The 15,215-nt window shown below is 42.7% G+C and overlaps 2 protein-coding genes across 8 annotated transcripts in view; one reads left to right on the forward strand and one right to left on the reverse strand.

Moving 5' to 3' along the window:
* LPXN (leupaxin) overlaps nucleotides 1-11,428 on the reverse strand; it is a 34,762-nt gene extending 23,334 nt beyond the window's left edge. Inside the window, exons 1-3 of one of the 2 annotated variants that reach the window (XM_013048499.2) lie at nucleotides 11,285-11,423; nucleotides 6,977-7,131; nucleotides 1,578-1,624 (exon numbers count right to left, since the gene is read on the reverse strand). In XM_013048499.2, coding sequence (XP_012903953.1) covers nucleotides 1,578-1,624; nucleotides 6,977-7,131; nucleotides 11,285-11,297 — 215 coding nt within the window. In that variant the 5' untranslated portion in view covers nucleotides 11,298-11,423. Of the gene's footprint in view, nucleotides 1-1,577; nucleotides 1,625-6,976; nucleotides 7,132-11,284 lie in introns of both variants that reach the window. The other variant, XM_013048500.2, reaches the window with a different exon arrangement.
* Nucleotides 11,429-13,842: 2,414 nt separating this feature from the next.
* Nucleotides 13,843-15,215, forward strand: part of ZFP91 (ZFP91 zinc finger protein, atypical E3 ubiquitin ligase) — a 57,614-nt gene continuing 56,241 nt past the window's right edge. For 2 of the 6 annotated variants that reach the window (XM_045062852.1, XM_045062849.1), the window contains exon 1: nucleotides 13,843-15,006. In XM_045062852.1, coding sequence (XP_044918787.1) covers nucleotides 14,660-15,006 — 347 coding nt within the window. In that variant the 5' untranslated portion in view covers nucleotides 13,843-14,659. The remainder of the gene's footprint in view (nucleotides 15,007-15,215) is intronic. The other 4 variants (XM_045062847.1, XM_004777616.3, XM_045062862.1 and 1 more) reach the window with 3 other exon arrangements.

The raw sequence follows: 15,215 nt of genomic DNA on the forward strand, positions 1-15,215 counted from the left end.
AAATGAGGTGCAGCTGCTGACTGGGATGACGATGTGGTGGAGAGACTAGGGGGGGGCCTGTCCTGACTTGCTTGCCCTGCCTTCCGCCCTCCAGCTCTCTGCACAGTGCCTGCCACTGGTCGAAGCCTGAGAAAGCCAACAGGGGTCAGCTCCCTTGGAATACAGAGCAGACCAAGAAAAAGAAATGGGTCCGGTGGGAAAAAGATCAAAGACTTAGACACTGGCATGCCATCAGCTGATCACAATGCCAGTTACGCAGGAAAATCGGTGTTGGTCATGCTGGTTTTTACGTTCTGCGGGCCTGTGGTCACTAATATTTCTACTGAAGTCCTGGTATCCTAGTTTTTAAAAGTCAGTATTTAGTGAAAGCCTATGCGTGCCAAGCACTATTTTGTTGTTGTTTTACTTATTTTGATTTTTTTTTTTTTTTTACAAAAAGGATGGACAGGGTAATTGTCTAGGGGACATCCCACTAGCCAGTCTCCTGGAACTGGAATAAACTGGAAATTATATTAATAAACTGGCCTTACTCCCATAGAAGTAGAAAGTGTCCTCAGGTGGGAAGTTATAAAAAGACTTCATGATAACACAGGTCCTTCCCTTATTTGGCGTCCTATGTGTGCACTACTGGCGGCAATTCTAGAACCAAATAAGGTGTGGTGTGATACTCTTTACCAGCATGAACCTTTGTTATCTTGTTTCCCTTTTAATTAGTTAAGCCCTTCAATTTGTTTCCCAGAAAGCTGTCTGATTTTTTTTTTTTTTTTTTTTTAAGTTACAACCACTACTTGAAGAGAAAACAAGAAAAGCAGCCTTGGCCAGCAGAAACGATTTAGTAAGTGGATCTGTTTCAGTACATAACGTTTTTAAAAGGAAACCCCCTTCCCCGGCTAAATACATCTTGAGCAAATATAGAAAGAAGAAGTACCGATTCACTAGAAGTATATTTTCAGTAGTCTGCTGCAGAGACCCTCTTGTCTCAGTCTGACCCTGATCCTAGATCTGGTTTTGGCATCTTGCTAAAATTTCGCTAGGTGTTTCCTCTTCCATGAACTGGAGCATGCTATTTAGAGTGGTCCGGCAGAAACATATGGGGTGACTCGAACTATTTGCACTTTTTTTTTTTAAAGATTTTATTTATTTATTTGACAGAGAGAAATCACAAGTAGACGGAGAGGCAGGCAGAGAGAGAGAGAGAGGGAAGCAGGCTCCCCGCTGAGCAGAGAGCCCGATGCGGGACTCGATCCCAGGACCTCGAGATCATGACCTGAGCCGAAAGCAGCGGCCCAACCCACTGAGCCACCCAGGCGCCCCTATTTGCACTTTTTTCAGGTGGTGAAGGAAACAGCAGAGCCCACCAGACTGGACAGCCCATCTAGAAGCCACATACCCTGAGTAACTGCCAGCTGAGCTTGGCAGAATTCCACCTCTGCTCAAACACCGTGAAAGAGGAGGAGGGACTTAGCAGGAGTCTAATAATGAACACACGCTAAAGCAAACTGTTGTCCAAACATGGATGGATGATAACAATTATCTTATAACTTTAACTTTTTTAAAATATTTAATAAAAAACGTACCTGTAGATATTGGGCTCCTGGATATGGGTCGTATACACGAGCTGTACCTAAGACATATAAGTGACAGAGAAGAGCAGAGAATGAGTATCTTTAGAAGAATGTTGGCACTCATCTACACCCTGAATTAGAGGATGTTTTTAGCTTCTAAATGGGACTGATAACTAGTATATCTCTGAGATCATTCACAAGGCAGAGGAATACCAGCCATCCTACAGCAAAAGGCCACATTCTAAGCAGAGCAGTTGGCAATGGGAACAAATAATAGTGTCCCTTTCCCTGCCCCCAATGCAAGAAATCGGGAAGTTGATCGTACTCACATAGAAACCACAAAACAAACAAAATGAATCAGAACAGAGTGCCTGGTGGCTCAGTGGGTTAAGCCTCTGCCTTCTGCTCAGGTTATGATCTCAGGGTCCTGGGATCAAGTCCTGCATCGGGCTCTCTGCTTAGCAGGGAGCCTCTTTCCCTCTCTCTCTCTCTGCCTGTCTCTCTGCCTACTTGTGATCTCTCTCTCTGTCAAATATATAATTTTTTTTAAATCTTTAAAAACAAACAAATAAATAAACAAAATGAATCAGAACAAAGCCCCTTAACTAGACAGGATAGTGTCTAGGGGAAAACTATAACATGACTAAATTTAACATACAAAATAATAATAATAATAATGTGTGTTCTTAAAGGGTAGTTGACCAGCAGCTCATTTATTTATTGAACAAATATTGACTGAGTGCCTGTCATGTGCCAGGGCCAGGGATGCAGCAGTTGAAAAACAAATGAACAAACGAAACTTGTCTGCCCTAACCTTACACTACGGTGGTGAGAAACAGGAAATTAAAAAAAAAAAATTAGTAAGAAAAAGAAGAAATCTATTAGTATGTAAAACTCATCAGAAGGTGGGAGATGAGAAATGGGCGAGGGATGGCAATTAAAATTATATTGATCAGAGAAGGACTCACAGAGAAGGGGACACTTGAGTGAGGACTCATAGAAGGTGAGAAAGGTAAGCAGATTTCAGAGGGAACACGGTCCAGGGGACCCTCTGTGGAACAGGAAGGAGGCCAGGAGAGCATGCACAGTGAACTGGTGAGACAGGGATGGGAGTAAAAGGGGCCAGATCAAGCAAGTAGGGTGACCATATAATTTATTGTTCAGAATGGGATGTTCTTGAAAGTGAATGAGGGGATTTTTATTACCAAAAATAATAACACATAATTTTTAAATATATATTTATTGACTAAAAATTTGGTTTTATTGTATTGATAAACCTACAAAATGCTTCCACTGAAAACTTCTTTTCTTTTTTTTTTTTTTTAAAGATTTATTTATTTGCAGACAGAGATCACAAGTAGGCAGAGGGGCAGGCAGAGAAAGATTGGGGGAAGCAGGCTCCCAACTGAACAGAGAGCCTAATGCAGGGCTTGATCCCAGACCCCGAGATCACGACCGGAGCCGAAGGCAGAGTTTTAACCCACTGAGCCACCCAGATGCCCCGAAAACTTATTTTCAAAATAAAATTTTCTAGAATACTTTTAAATGACATGTAGCTGTAAACATCAATTTCTTCTAAGATTTATTTATTTTAGAGAGAGAGAGAGTGAGCACAAGCAGGGGAGGGGCAGAGGGAGAAGGAGAGAGAATCTCAGGCTGACTCTCCGGTTGAGTGAGGAGTCTGACGTGAGGCTCCATCTCACGACCCTGAGATCATGACCTGAGCCAAAATCAGGAGTCAGATGGTTAACCAAATGAGCCACACAGTTGCCCCTAAACAATAACTAAAAATAAAATAAAATAAAACAAAACTTTTATATTAATTATTTGAATATTTTTAAACAGCACAGTAAATAATTATTCTTGATATAGACTCACATACCTTAATTGGTTGCCTAGCCATTGTTGTCTCTAATGTTGTGATGCAGAAATTTTTATGAAAGATATCTTTTTTTTGCCTTGGTTTCATTTTTGAAAGATAACTTTTTAAAAATATGATCTTGTTATTTTCATAGTTTTTAATAAAACTGCAAACTTCTGCAGTCTCCGCACAAAATACTCCTGCTTGACTGCTGCTAATTCTCTAAGTTCAGGACATATTCTGCTAAATGGAGAATATCCTCAATTGTTTCTCATATTAAAATGTATAAATATTTCTACCCCCATATTTTCACAGGTGCTATATTTCTGCCTCCACTCAGAGCACCTTTCTTCAGTAATGTTTTTACAAGATGAGCTCTTAAGTTGTCTCTATTCATGATTCTTTTTAACATTTTGCCAAATGTAGATACTGCAAAATCATAGGCCTTCACAATTCCATCCCATTCTGGTGGAGAATATAAATTTATCCAATTAAAATTAGAAACTCCATCAAAGGCAAGATTTTTCCAAAGCACAATTTTCAAATTAGGTAATTAAGACATTTGAGCTCCCATCTTTTAACTTGTTCAATTCCTCCGCAGCTTTTGTCAAGAGACATTTGAGCTCCTTCCTTTTTGCAAGCTTTGTTTTACATAATTGCAACTTGCTAAAAGCTTCAAAGGCTGAATTTTCATGCTACATTCACTGAATAATTTGATTAAATATTTTTGACTGATTTTGCACATAATGCAACCTATATTTAAGTTGCTTTACAAAGCATTTTTTCAAAGGCTCAGGCATTTCTAAAATCTGACGGACGACAGGCAACACAGAAAAAGCCTATGCAGCCATGCTGAAATATCTCCGTATTCAACATCAGCTTCTGTCACGAGAACTTTGTAGACGAGTTATATATATGTACTGCAATTGTGTAAGTACATATTTGTAAATTTTGACATTTGCAATTTCTATTTTGATTGGTGGAATCCTGCCGCTTCTTTGGAAGCAGTCATGAATTTTGTGTACATCACAACCAATTCCAAGCACATTTCTGCTTTATAGATTTTTACATCTGTAAAGAACATTTTTTTTTACCATAAATCTGTGCTCCACCAAAACCTGTATTCATATTACTACCACCACCCCCCCACCCACTTTGTCTTCAATGTTGAACTTTCAACTCAATTTACCACGGCATGAACAACATCAGATGTTTTAATTCTTTTTGACAGAAGAATGAATGTCCAAGTATTTTTATTTAGATCCTTTGGATTGGATGAGAAAAACAAAAGTTTTTGGAATTAACAAATCTTCTGACCAAGGCGGCACTGATATAAAGCTGACATTATTTGGTGGCTTACGAAGGGAGCCAACTCAATCATCACGTTTACTTTAGTTACAAGCACCAGATCCCTTGAAACTGAAAATGAGCAAAACCAATTTAGAGGCATCACTTGATTCAAACAGGAAGGTGTACTTCCCTCTGACATGCAGACACAACTCTTGCAACTGTACATGTTAAAGCATCAGGCACACTCTTCTTAAACTATTAACTTCTGAAGGAGAGGCTGATGCTTCTTCCCCATAGCTGTGTCTTCCTGTCTTCCAAGGGGGCAGTAACCTCTCCACTTGCCTCCAGGGCGGCCAGGAAATGTTGGCAAATATTTTGTGCAAATTACACATTCGTCATCAATTTCTTGAGAAGATTAAACATGTAATTTTGGATTTGGTTTTGGTTTCAGCCAAATGCTGCTAAAAGCATCTACTGCAAAAACAAAAGCATTGCCAAATAATAAAATAGCTACAGCTTTACATGTACAATTAAGGCCAAAACTGCTTTACTGAGAACATTTAGATTATGCTACACTCAATGCAATGCTTAGCCTCTATTTCCTAAACACAATTTGTATGACATTAAGCCACAGGTTCCTATATTTTTCTCTGACCCTGAGGAGGCTCCATGCACCTCATGAACATGAGTGGTGGCATACCAAATGGACAGCTGGAGGAAACACCTCAGAAGTTTTCCGCCCACCACCTAAGACCAAAGGAGTTGGCCGTTCCTGACTGTGTTTAAGCTCTTAGCTTTAACCAACAGCACCCTGCATATTATCCCTGAAAGGGTGCTTACCAGTTAGGATTTGTCTGAACAGGAGCAGGAAAAGAAGAGAAGAGTTATCATTAGCCATCTTTTGGACTGAGCCATAATAAAGTTAGAACTCTGTTTGCTGAATATATTTCACTTGCTACTAGATGAGATGTTGGAAGAAGCCAGAAGAGCCAAACGGAGGTTTATCAACCCATGCTGGTTTATGTTAGTGGGAATACTAATAAGAAAACTTCATAAAATATGGGAAATCTAGGGTAAATGGCAAAGCCAATAACAGAATGTTGAGAAAACAAGCAAAAACCCAGGGCTCTTCCAAGTGAGCCAAGACATACAGTCACCCCACTTAGGTCAGCATCAAGACCATGGCTTTTACTTCAAATGCAGGTGGAAAATCACAGTGGGGTTCTGAGTAGAGGAATGACATGATCTAAGTTTTACAGGATCACTCTGGCTGCTATTCTGAAAATAAAATGCAGGGGGCAAGTGTAACAAACCAGCTAAGAGCCTGTGGCTATGATCTTGCATTGAGGGAAAAAGACAGTATCTCCCTAGCAGAGAAATAAATGTGCATCCTTAAAACCATGTATATGTAGCTGGAGGGAAGAACAGTTAAAGGGGGAAAGAGCCACAGGCTCAAACTTCAGGTCCACGCAACCTGTGATTTCATACCAAGTGTACACAAATGAATCAGAGTACTGTAGTTCAAAGCACCACATATGAAGAGTATCTACTTAATTCCTCTTAAACTAATTCCATTCTCATCAAGCAACTTCCTAATTATAAAGTAGATTCATGTAGACTGACCAACAGCAAGGGAAGATATGTATCAGCAAATTCTATTCTCTGTTCTACTTGAATGGTTTTGACTCTAGCCAGAAATTAATAAATTGGATTTCTGGGTTTTTCTTACACATCATTTTGATGAGTTTAGCTTATTTGTGTTGTTGGCTCCCTAGAGCATCACCATCTGTAGGTATACTAATAATTGAGTTTCCTAATACATTCAACAGAAAATAAGACCTGGAAAGTTATGACCTTAAAAAGTCATGCTGATAAGACTTGTCTGAGCTGCCACTTGGCCTCGCCCAGGTGACCCCCCCCACCCCCGGTCTTGGAGAGTGCCATTCCAGTCAAACTGCAACAGGCAGCTCTCATACCCAGACAGTCATACCAGAATATACTGAGTAAACGAGGGAATACTGTGTTACCATACCCTCATTAGAAAAAGTTCAGTTCTCAAAGGCTTATTCTTCTGTGATGATTTTCTGAATTCTCATCCTTTCCAAAAACAACCACCTTCAAGTTATCATAGAGGGATTTTTCTTTCTCTTTCCTGGATACATGATTCTTTTTTCACATCACTTTATGTAAAATACAATTAATTTTCAGAAAGGCACTCAAACTATGTATATTCAAAGTACCCTAATAAACAAAAAGTTACCGGCAAGGAACTTGTATCATTCTGAACAATGGTCTCTGAAGTTTCAGCAAGGTCACTGTCCTTTCTGGAGCGCTGATCGAGGGGAAGAGGAGCTGGGCTGGAGGGTTCATCACTGTCCTGGAGGGTGGAGTGCTCCAGTTCCTCCAATAAGGCATCTATATCAAAAGATACAAGAGAATTCTAATACAGAACATGGGATGATTTGCCCCTTAAATATCACCCCTGTGCTTCCATTCACCTCCTTCTCTCTTGGGTTAAGACTATCTTCAATATCTTCCCTTACTTCTTATGTTACTTCAAGATGTGGTCTATTCTCCCAGAGGATGTTTAATGCCTCCACATAGTGTGACCTATTTTCTATGGTTGCATTCAATTTCACAGCATCTCTCAAGAATTTGACTTCTTATATTTCAGAGCACTAATTTTTATCATTCATTTAGGGTGGGTTTCCCACAAAGATCCCCATTTAGAAAAAAAGTAAATCCTACCAGAAAAGTATAACAACAATTTTTTTTCTAAGTGTACCAACACAGTAATGCTTTTTCTTAACCCTGATTATTGTTTTCTTATATCCCAAGTACGAACAAAATTTTCAAAACAAAGTAAAAGTATTCTGTCTTTTAGGGCATATAAGGTAAAAAAAAAAAAGGGGGGGGGTGGAGATCAAGGAGAAAATAGATACTGCAAAATCAAGCAAGATGGCATTGCAATCCAAATCTTGAGATTTGTTTCTGCTGTAGTTTTCTTGGAAAAAACCAATGCACTTGGGGTGCCTGGGTGGCTCAGTGGGTTAAGCTGCTGCCTTTAGCTCAGGTCATGATCCCAGGGTCCTGGGTTCAAGCCCCACATTGGGCTCTCTGCTCAGCAGGGAGCCTGCTTCCTCCTTCCTCTCTCTCTGCCTGCCTCTCTGACTACCTGTGATCTCTGTCAAATAAATAAATAAAATCTTTAAAAAAACAAAACAAATGCACTTTACAAGTATCAAACTACTTTTCTGTTACAATGAAATTAATAATTAATAAAAATTGACACATTACAGGCACTATGCTCAGGAATTTCTGCATTTCATTTAGTCATCCCAAAGCTTTAAGGCAGGTGATATTGTTGTCCTTATTTTATAGATCAAGAAAGAGACTGGGGCACCTGGGTTGCTCAGTTGGCTAAGCATCCAACTTTTGATTTCAGCTCAGATCAAGATTTCAGGGTTGTGAGACTGAGCCCCGTGGAGCCTGCTTTAAGAGTCTCTCTCTCCCCCTTCCTCTGTCCCTACCAACCCTCTCCCTCTAAAAAAAACAAAAAGAGAGAGAGAGAGAGAGAGAGAAAAGAAAGAAAAGAAAAAGAGAAAGAAAAAAGTAGTGTCAGACTGTTACTGATGCAGATCCTGTCTAATCCTGGGCTATCTGATCGTAGCCCCTGCACTAACTTCATGTCAAACATTCCAGTCCCCATCTTCATGTGGATTCTCAGGATCATCTTGGCATGATATGATCTTCTCTGAAGCCGTTTCCTCGTCTACACAATCAAGCAATTCTATTACAATTTTTTTCAAATTAGGGGTTGAGACCCATTAGTGGATCTCTGGTGGATTTTTTTTTTTTTTTTTTTTTTAACCACAGGTCATGATTTTTAAAAGTTTGCAAAACAGTGGATTATACTATTTGACATTGTTTGATTTCTGCAGATTAAGGGCAATAGGGACATACTTACCAATGAACATGACATATCTGATATTGCTTTCAAATAATCCGGGACTGAGAGGAATGGGTGGGCGTATTAATGAAACAAGACTGGCCAAGAGTTGATCATTTTTAAGCTGGTTGATGAGTATACTAGATTTCATTAAACTATTTTCTTCACTTTTATATATTTTTTTAAATTCCTCATAATCGAACGTTTTTTCAAAAGAAGGAAAAAAGAAAAAAAACTAATGTGGAAAGAAAAAGAAAGACTAATTTTCTTATAACTTTACTAGCCAGATTGAATGCCAAACTTCTGGGTTCTAATCTTTTGCTCTATACCCCTCTATGAAGATATAGTCCTTTTCTATTTTCTAAGCTTTGCTCCAACCAGACGTCATGGATCTTGGATTCAAAATAATAAGACATTTATAGTAAAGATTAGGGGAGAAGGGATACTCTCTGTAAGAGAAGCAAACCGTATCTCTAAGAGGAGAAGGTTACCCTTAGAAGCATCAGTGAACCAAAGTTAGTGAAACTCCCTCTTCTGGGTCATGAGTTAACAGGGCTTTCTCTTCCTGTTTCCTAGGAGTGCACATAACACCAACTCCCAAGATGTTCTTGCCTTCTGCCAGATCCCGTAATTTGCAGATGACTAATTTTAGTATGACGAATGTGGGATCATAAGGGGTGGGGGGAGGTATTAGATGGAAAACTCTATAGTCCTTCCCTATAGCCCTTCATCTGCAGAAATCCGGTAACATCAACACTAACATAAAAGGGATAAAGTGAGGTCTCTTGGGGGATCTCAATGGATTGGAATGATTTCATTCAGAGCCAGAATCTGTTCCTGGTTCCCCTTTATCTAGCATCCCCAAGTAATGAAAGTTTAGGTAAAATCTGCTGGACAGAAACAAACCATCAAGGTTGGAGGAAGTACTGCAAAAAGGAAATACCGCCTGCCTTTGCTGACCTGTCTTGCACCCTATTTCTCTGCAGCTGGAAGAACGAACAACCCTAAGTCTGGGTAGTTACTGAGCTACTGACAATACGAACAAAGATAGATTACATGAATGTCACCCCTTCCAGGTGGCTTGGTACTTTCTACATTTCTGGACCAGATTCCTCTACCATTCATCCTGCTCAAATAGTGGAAAACTGTGCAAATCTAATTTTTAATTATTTTAAATTATCTGGGTTGTTTTATTGGTTGGAACACCTGAGCCAATGCACTGCTAAAAGAGGAGACTGCCTTGTAGCTTAATCAGTTTTGGTGTCAGGGGCTCCTGGGAGTGATGCTGAAAACATTTATGGTTTTTCTTGGTTCTCATTGGAAGAAAACACAAAACAGATAGTAGTTATTTCAGAGAGTTGCTTCCGACATTAACATGGTTAATATACGCAAAAATGTCAAGTTTTAGTTTAAGTCACTAAATAGGTATTACTTCCCTTTTGAATTACCCACACGAAAGCCATTAAGTTATTGCTAAAATAAGTCTTTGAGCTGGACTTTGAACTCAGGCAGAAATGTGAACTTCCCTAATCTCACAGAGTTAAGAATCTGGTTTCTGCTCCAAGTCCAAAATACTTTCTACCCCAAACTTCAAAATAGACTTTACCTCCAAAACAGTTTAATATTTATTAAATACCACCTTTCCCTCTTCATTAACATCTCTTCCCTCCTGTAATTTGCTTATCTTCCTCTCTGCTCCTCTAGTTCTCAAATTACGCTGCGAACAATTACCACCACCACCAAGACAATATGCAAGATCTGTTTTAGGTTGTTCACACTTTTTAATGTACGCCAAACATACAAAAACTCAGAACACTGTGTATTAATACAGCTTGGAAATTGAGTAAAAGGTTAGTGACTTAGTGTTAATAAGAATGCCAGCAACAAAAGTCAGCAAAGGATAAGGAATGAATCCCAAGAATGACAAACCTTCCATTACTCCAAAGATTGGAAGTCCGGGATCTGTCTGAGCAATGTAACCAATTGTTTCACTGCTGGTTCTAATTGTTCGAAATGGAAAGAGTATCATATTTGCAGGCCACAGTAATCTGTTACTTCAGAATTCCTCTGAATAAAAAGCTTAGCAACAGAATGGCTGGAGTTTTAGCTCTAATTCTCTTTGATTTAATACTAAACCATGGAACAAATGAAACCACCCTGGCCTTGCTCCAACATTTACAGATCCCTCATTCTCATTCTTCTATTCCATTTCTTTTCCTTATAACACCCCCTTTATGCCTCTCCCTTTTCTTTTTTTCTTCCTAAATCGCAAATCTGTAGGTGCCAACTGTGTGACCACCCTATGACCTGCAACAGCCCCCAAGGGGCAAATACTCATAATAAAATCACAATTCGGTCCAAAAGTATTTGTGCATAGTTTACCCTGGTGAGCACCCAACTTTCAGCCTATTTGTGCCACTGAAAAGAGTGAACCAATAGTTCCCCAAAACAATCATAGTTCCTCATGCTTCACTCTTGGTTGGACTGAGGTCATGAGAGAAGTGGAAGCACAATCTTCCAGCACCACTCTCCCTCTGGCTAGAAGTACACCCCACCACAGAAATGGCAGCCAAGTCTTCATTCCCCCAGAGTTTCTCCTCCAAAAAAGTCCTCACTCACCCAACTCTTCCATTGTCACACACCCAAGATGCTCTGGTCCCACAGGTTGTGAGGAACTGCTGTGGCATGTGCTGAAGAAGAGGACCGCAAAGGAACTGAGTAAGACAGCGTGAAGCAGCCTCTATAACCCTTTTGGTTCCTGTATTTGCTTAGCACTTCCTCTCTTTTGATTTGGTGAGTTTCTTTTTTTTTTCTTTCCTTTTTTCTTTCTTCCTTTCTTTTCTTTTCTTCTTCTTTTTTTTTTGGAGGGGGGTAAGTTAAAGTTTGGAAAATGGGACATAGAAAGATGGGTAGTAGGATTTGAGTTTTGTTAGTGCATTGGCGAGGGCGAGATTCAAAATTAACTTTGAAAAAATTGAGCACCTCCTATGCACCAGGATTCATTCTGAATTCATGGGATCGCAGACTTGCACTTGTGTTTTTCCCCAGTGTGGGTATCCCACTGTGACTGTGCATCAGAAAACCTGCTGTATGTGTGTGAATGTGAGTGTGTGAGTGTGTGTGTGTGAAACTGATGACCATGGAAGTGGTTTCCTTCATAAAATTTCCATCAGAGTTAACCAGCAACCAATTCATTTTGCTGTCTTTATTTACTCAATGATCCAGAGATTATGCTTACCTGCTTTCCTGAATAGACTGTAAATCCATTAAAAGCAGTGCAGAGTAGCTGTCACATCTGGATTTTCAGGACTATTAGTTCTTTCTGCGGTCCAAAACACGAACAGTTATAGTGATCATGAAGAATGAAACTGGAAGACAAGACACAAGGTGTTTAGCTGCAAATGTCTCAGGGAAGGATAATTTCTGCTTAGTTATGTTGCCTAATAAAAGGGACTCTGAGATTAACATTTTTTTCACCTTTTTTACCACTGTGATTTTACTCACCTTGAATGAAATAAAACATTTACAAAAGGCCAAATATGAGATAGCAGTATGTAAAGAACTATAATTATGGCTCTGTGAAACATAATATTATCTCCATTTTTACCAGTGGTGAAATAGATTCAAGGGATAGTAACTTCCTAAAGATAACAGAATTACAGATAGCTTAACTATTTACTATAACCCAGATTTAATTTCAATCCCTGTGAGCTTTCTTCTGCAATACATGGTCTTTTTTTGGGTGATGTAAAGGAATCATTCATTCTCCCTTTCCATTGTGATGCTTTTTTATTTTTATTTATTTTTTTTTTTAAATAAAAAGGAGATTCCCGCTCTGCATTACTTGGAGCAGCCATTGGATGTCAGTGCTGTTCCAAAAGTCTGCTTCAAAAGTCCAAATGGGTTTGAAAAATTCCCATCCTCACTAATCCATAATAGTTTTTACAACTGAAATGTCACTGGTCCTATGAAAGTGCAGAACACTTGGAGAATATAAAACATTTGCCTAATCTGTGGTGGTAACTGAGCCAAAACACTGAAAGGAAAAATGCACTTCAGCCCTTGGCTTGCAAATATTAGACTGTATCTGCAATTTAAATGAATGATTAATGTGAAATTTAGAATTGGATCCCGAGATCTTGTTTCCATCCGCTTTCTGTAAGTGTGTGTGTGTGTGTGGGGGGGGGTGTTATCCCCAGATGCTTTATTTTCCAAGGTTAAGAACCGTTCTTTCAAACCGCTCCTTGATTATAGTGCATGAAAGGAATGCTGGAAACCCACTGCTGTCACTGAATGCAAGTTGGAAAACAAATGGAAACTGCCATTTGACGCATTTAGGATAATTGAGTTGCACGCGCTAGCGGACAGAAAAGTAATTTCTGACAAAGCTGCTATTCTGACTGTGCTTCCTGTGCAGCAGAAACATTCAAAACCACAGAAGCCAAGTGGCTTCGAGGCAGGGAGCACGAAGGAGGCCTTCGGTTTCTGTGAATAGGTCACAGAATCACGCTAACAACCCTTCCCCCTTCCTCTTTCCCCGCAGCCCAGGGACCACAGCCAAGTCAAGCAGCCGACGCCAGCTCCTTGGCACCGAAACCATTTGGTAGAACAGCCACTTTACAATTTCCAGACTTAATTATTAAGACCCAAGTGAGTGGTGGGATTTGTGTTCCGTCCCCAGCACCTGACAGATCCCGATTCAGTCCCTGACCCCCAGGAGCTCACAGGTTAGGGAGTCAGAGAATGACGAGGCGAATACTGCAGGCATGAACGCTAGGAGGTGCGGAGTAACCAACCCGACCTAAGGGCTACTGACGTGGCCAGGCAAGAAAGGTTTCGCCAACACCAACTGAAATAGTCGGGAAAACCATCCCAAGCGATCCCGACCAGCAACCGGTTTGCCATTTCTGCTCGGATCTGTGCGGGTGTCGCGGCCTAACCCGGAAACACTACCTCCCTGAAAAAGCAAACGCCGGCTGCAGAAAAAAATTAACTACCTTTCCCATCGTGCATCAGTCAAAAACCTCCCAGCATCCTCTCCGCCCCTTCTTTCTCATTTTTTTTTTCTTAAAGTATATTTGAGACTTCATTTCCCAAGATGCCTTTTGACAAGGTAACCCTGCGCATGCGCCAAGAGGCGGGCCATCCTTGCCCTCACGACCCCGCCTCTGTTCTACCGCCGCCATTTTTTCAGAGACTTTCATCCGGCTGTCGACGGGGTTTTTTTTTCTTAAAGGAGAAGCGACAACTCAAAAATTTTCCCCCTTCTTCCCGCAAGACCTGGCGGCGCTGGGGACAGAAAGGCCACACACAGGAAAGTGGGATCGGGGTGGAGGCAGAAGAACGCCAAGGCTCCTTCCGCGGCTTAAGGAAGAAGGATAGAAAGAGCCCTGTGGCATTAGCGGCTCCTTAGGGAGGCAGGTGCGCGCGCAGCTAGTCCAGCGTGCGAGCAAGGCGGGGGAAAAGGTGCGTTTTCCTCCCACCAATCTCCTCGCGGGACCTGCTCCTCCCACTGCCCCCAGCGCGCGCTGAGCTCGTGGCGCAGGGGGTGGGGGTGGAGGAAGGTCACTTTAGGATTGTCGCGAGACACAGCCGTTTAACGGTGAGAACGGGTGCGCGGGGAAGGAAACCTCGCGCGCTCCCTTGGAGCCGTTTCCTGATTGGTTGAAGGAAGGGGTGGGGGAGGGAACCGGGGACGTCGCTGCGTGAGAGACCACGAGGGGCAGGGCGAGGAAGCCGTCCCTCCTCTCCGATTGGTCTGCTGAACGTCTGTGGCGGGCGCGCGCGCGCCGCCAGCGGTAGCGGGCCTTGAGTGGCAGGGGGCGGGGGGGCGCCCTCGGAGCCGGGCGGAGGGGAGGGGGGGAGAGAGGAGCGCAGAGTGAGATTGAGCCGGACGCTCCGGGAGGCAAAGGGGGCGGGGGGAGCAGCGCCGCGGCTGCCGCCGCCTCCGCCTCCGCCGCCTGGGACGAGGGGGTGGGGGACGGACGAGCCCCGATGCCGGGGGAGACGGAAGAGCCGAGACCCCCGGAGCAGCAGGACCAGGAAGGGGGAGAGGCGGCGGCGGCCAAGGCGGCTCCAGAGGAGCCCCAACAACATAACCCTGCGGCGGCGGCGGCGGCGCCTGCGGGGACCACTAGCAGCCGCGTGCTGAGGGGAGGTCGAGACCGGGGCCGGGCCGCTGCGGCCGCCGCCGCCGCCGCTGTGTCTCGCCGGAGGAAGGCCGAGTATCCCCGCCGGCGGAGGAGCAGCCCCAGCGCCAGGCCTCCCGACGCCCCAGGGCAGCAGTCCCAGGCCGCGAAGCCTCCGTCTCCAGCTCAGGGCAAGAAGAGTCCGCGACTCCTGTGAGTAACGCAGTCTTTCAGGCGGTGGGAAAGACCCCCCTCTGTCCGCACGCAACCCTCTCGGCTCCCGTAGCGCCCACTCCACGTGACATCCTGCCTGCTCTGCCCCCTGCCGGCTCGCACGCCAGATGTCACGCCGCTCCCCTGCTAGCTGCCTCACCGCCGCTCTTCGGCCCTCCCCCGGTGTCCTCGGTCTGTGGGGCCACTTC

This window comes from Mustela putorius, unplaced genomic scaffold, assembly GCF_011764305.1.
Source record: "Mustela putorius furo isolate JIRA1106 unplaced genomic scaffold, ASM1176430v1.1 tig00000127_pilon_pilon_pilon, whole genome shotgun sequence".
Taxonomy (NCBI): Eukaryota; Metazoa; Chordata; class Mammalia; order Carnivora; family Mustelidae; genus Mustela; species Mustela putorius.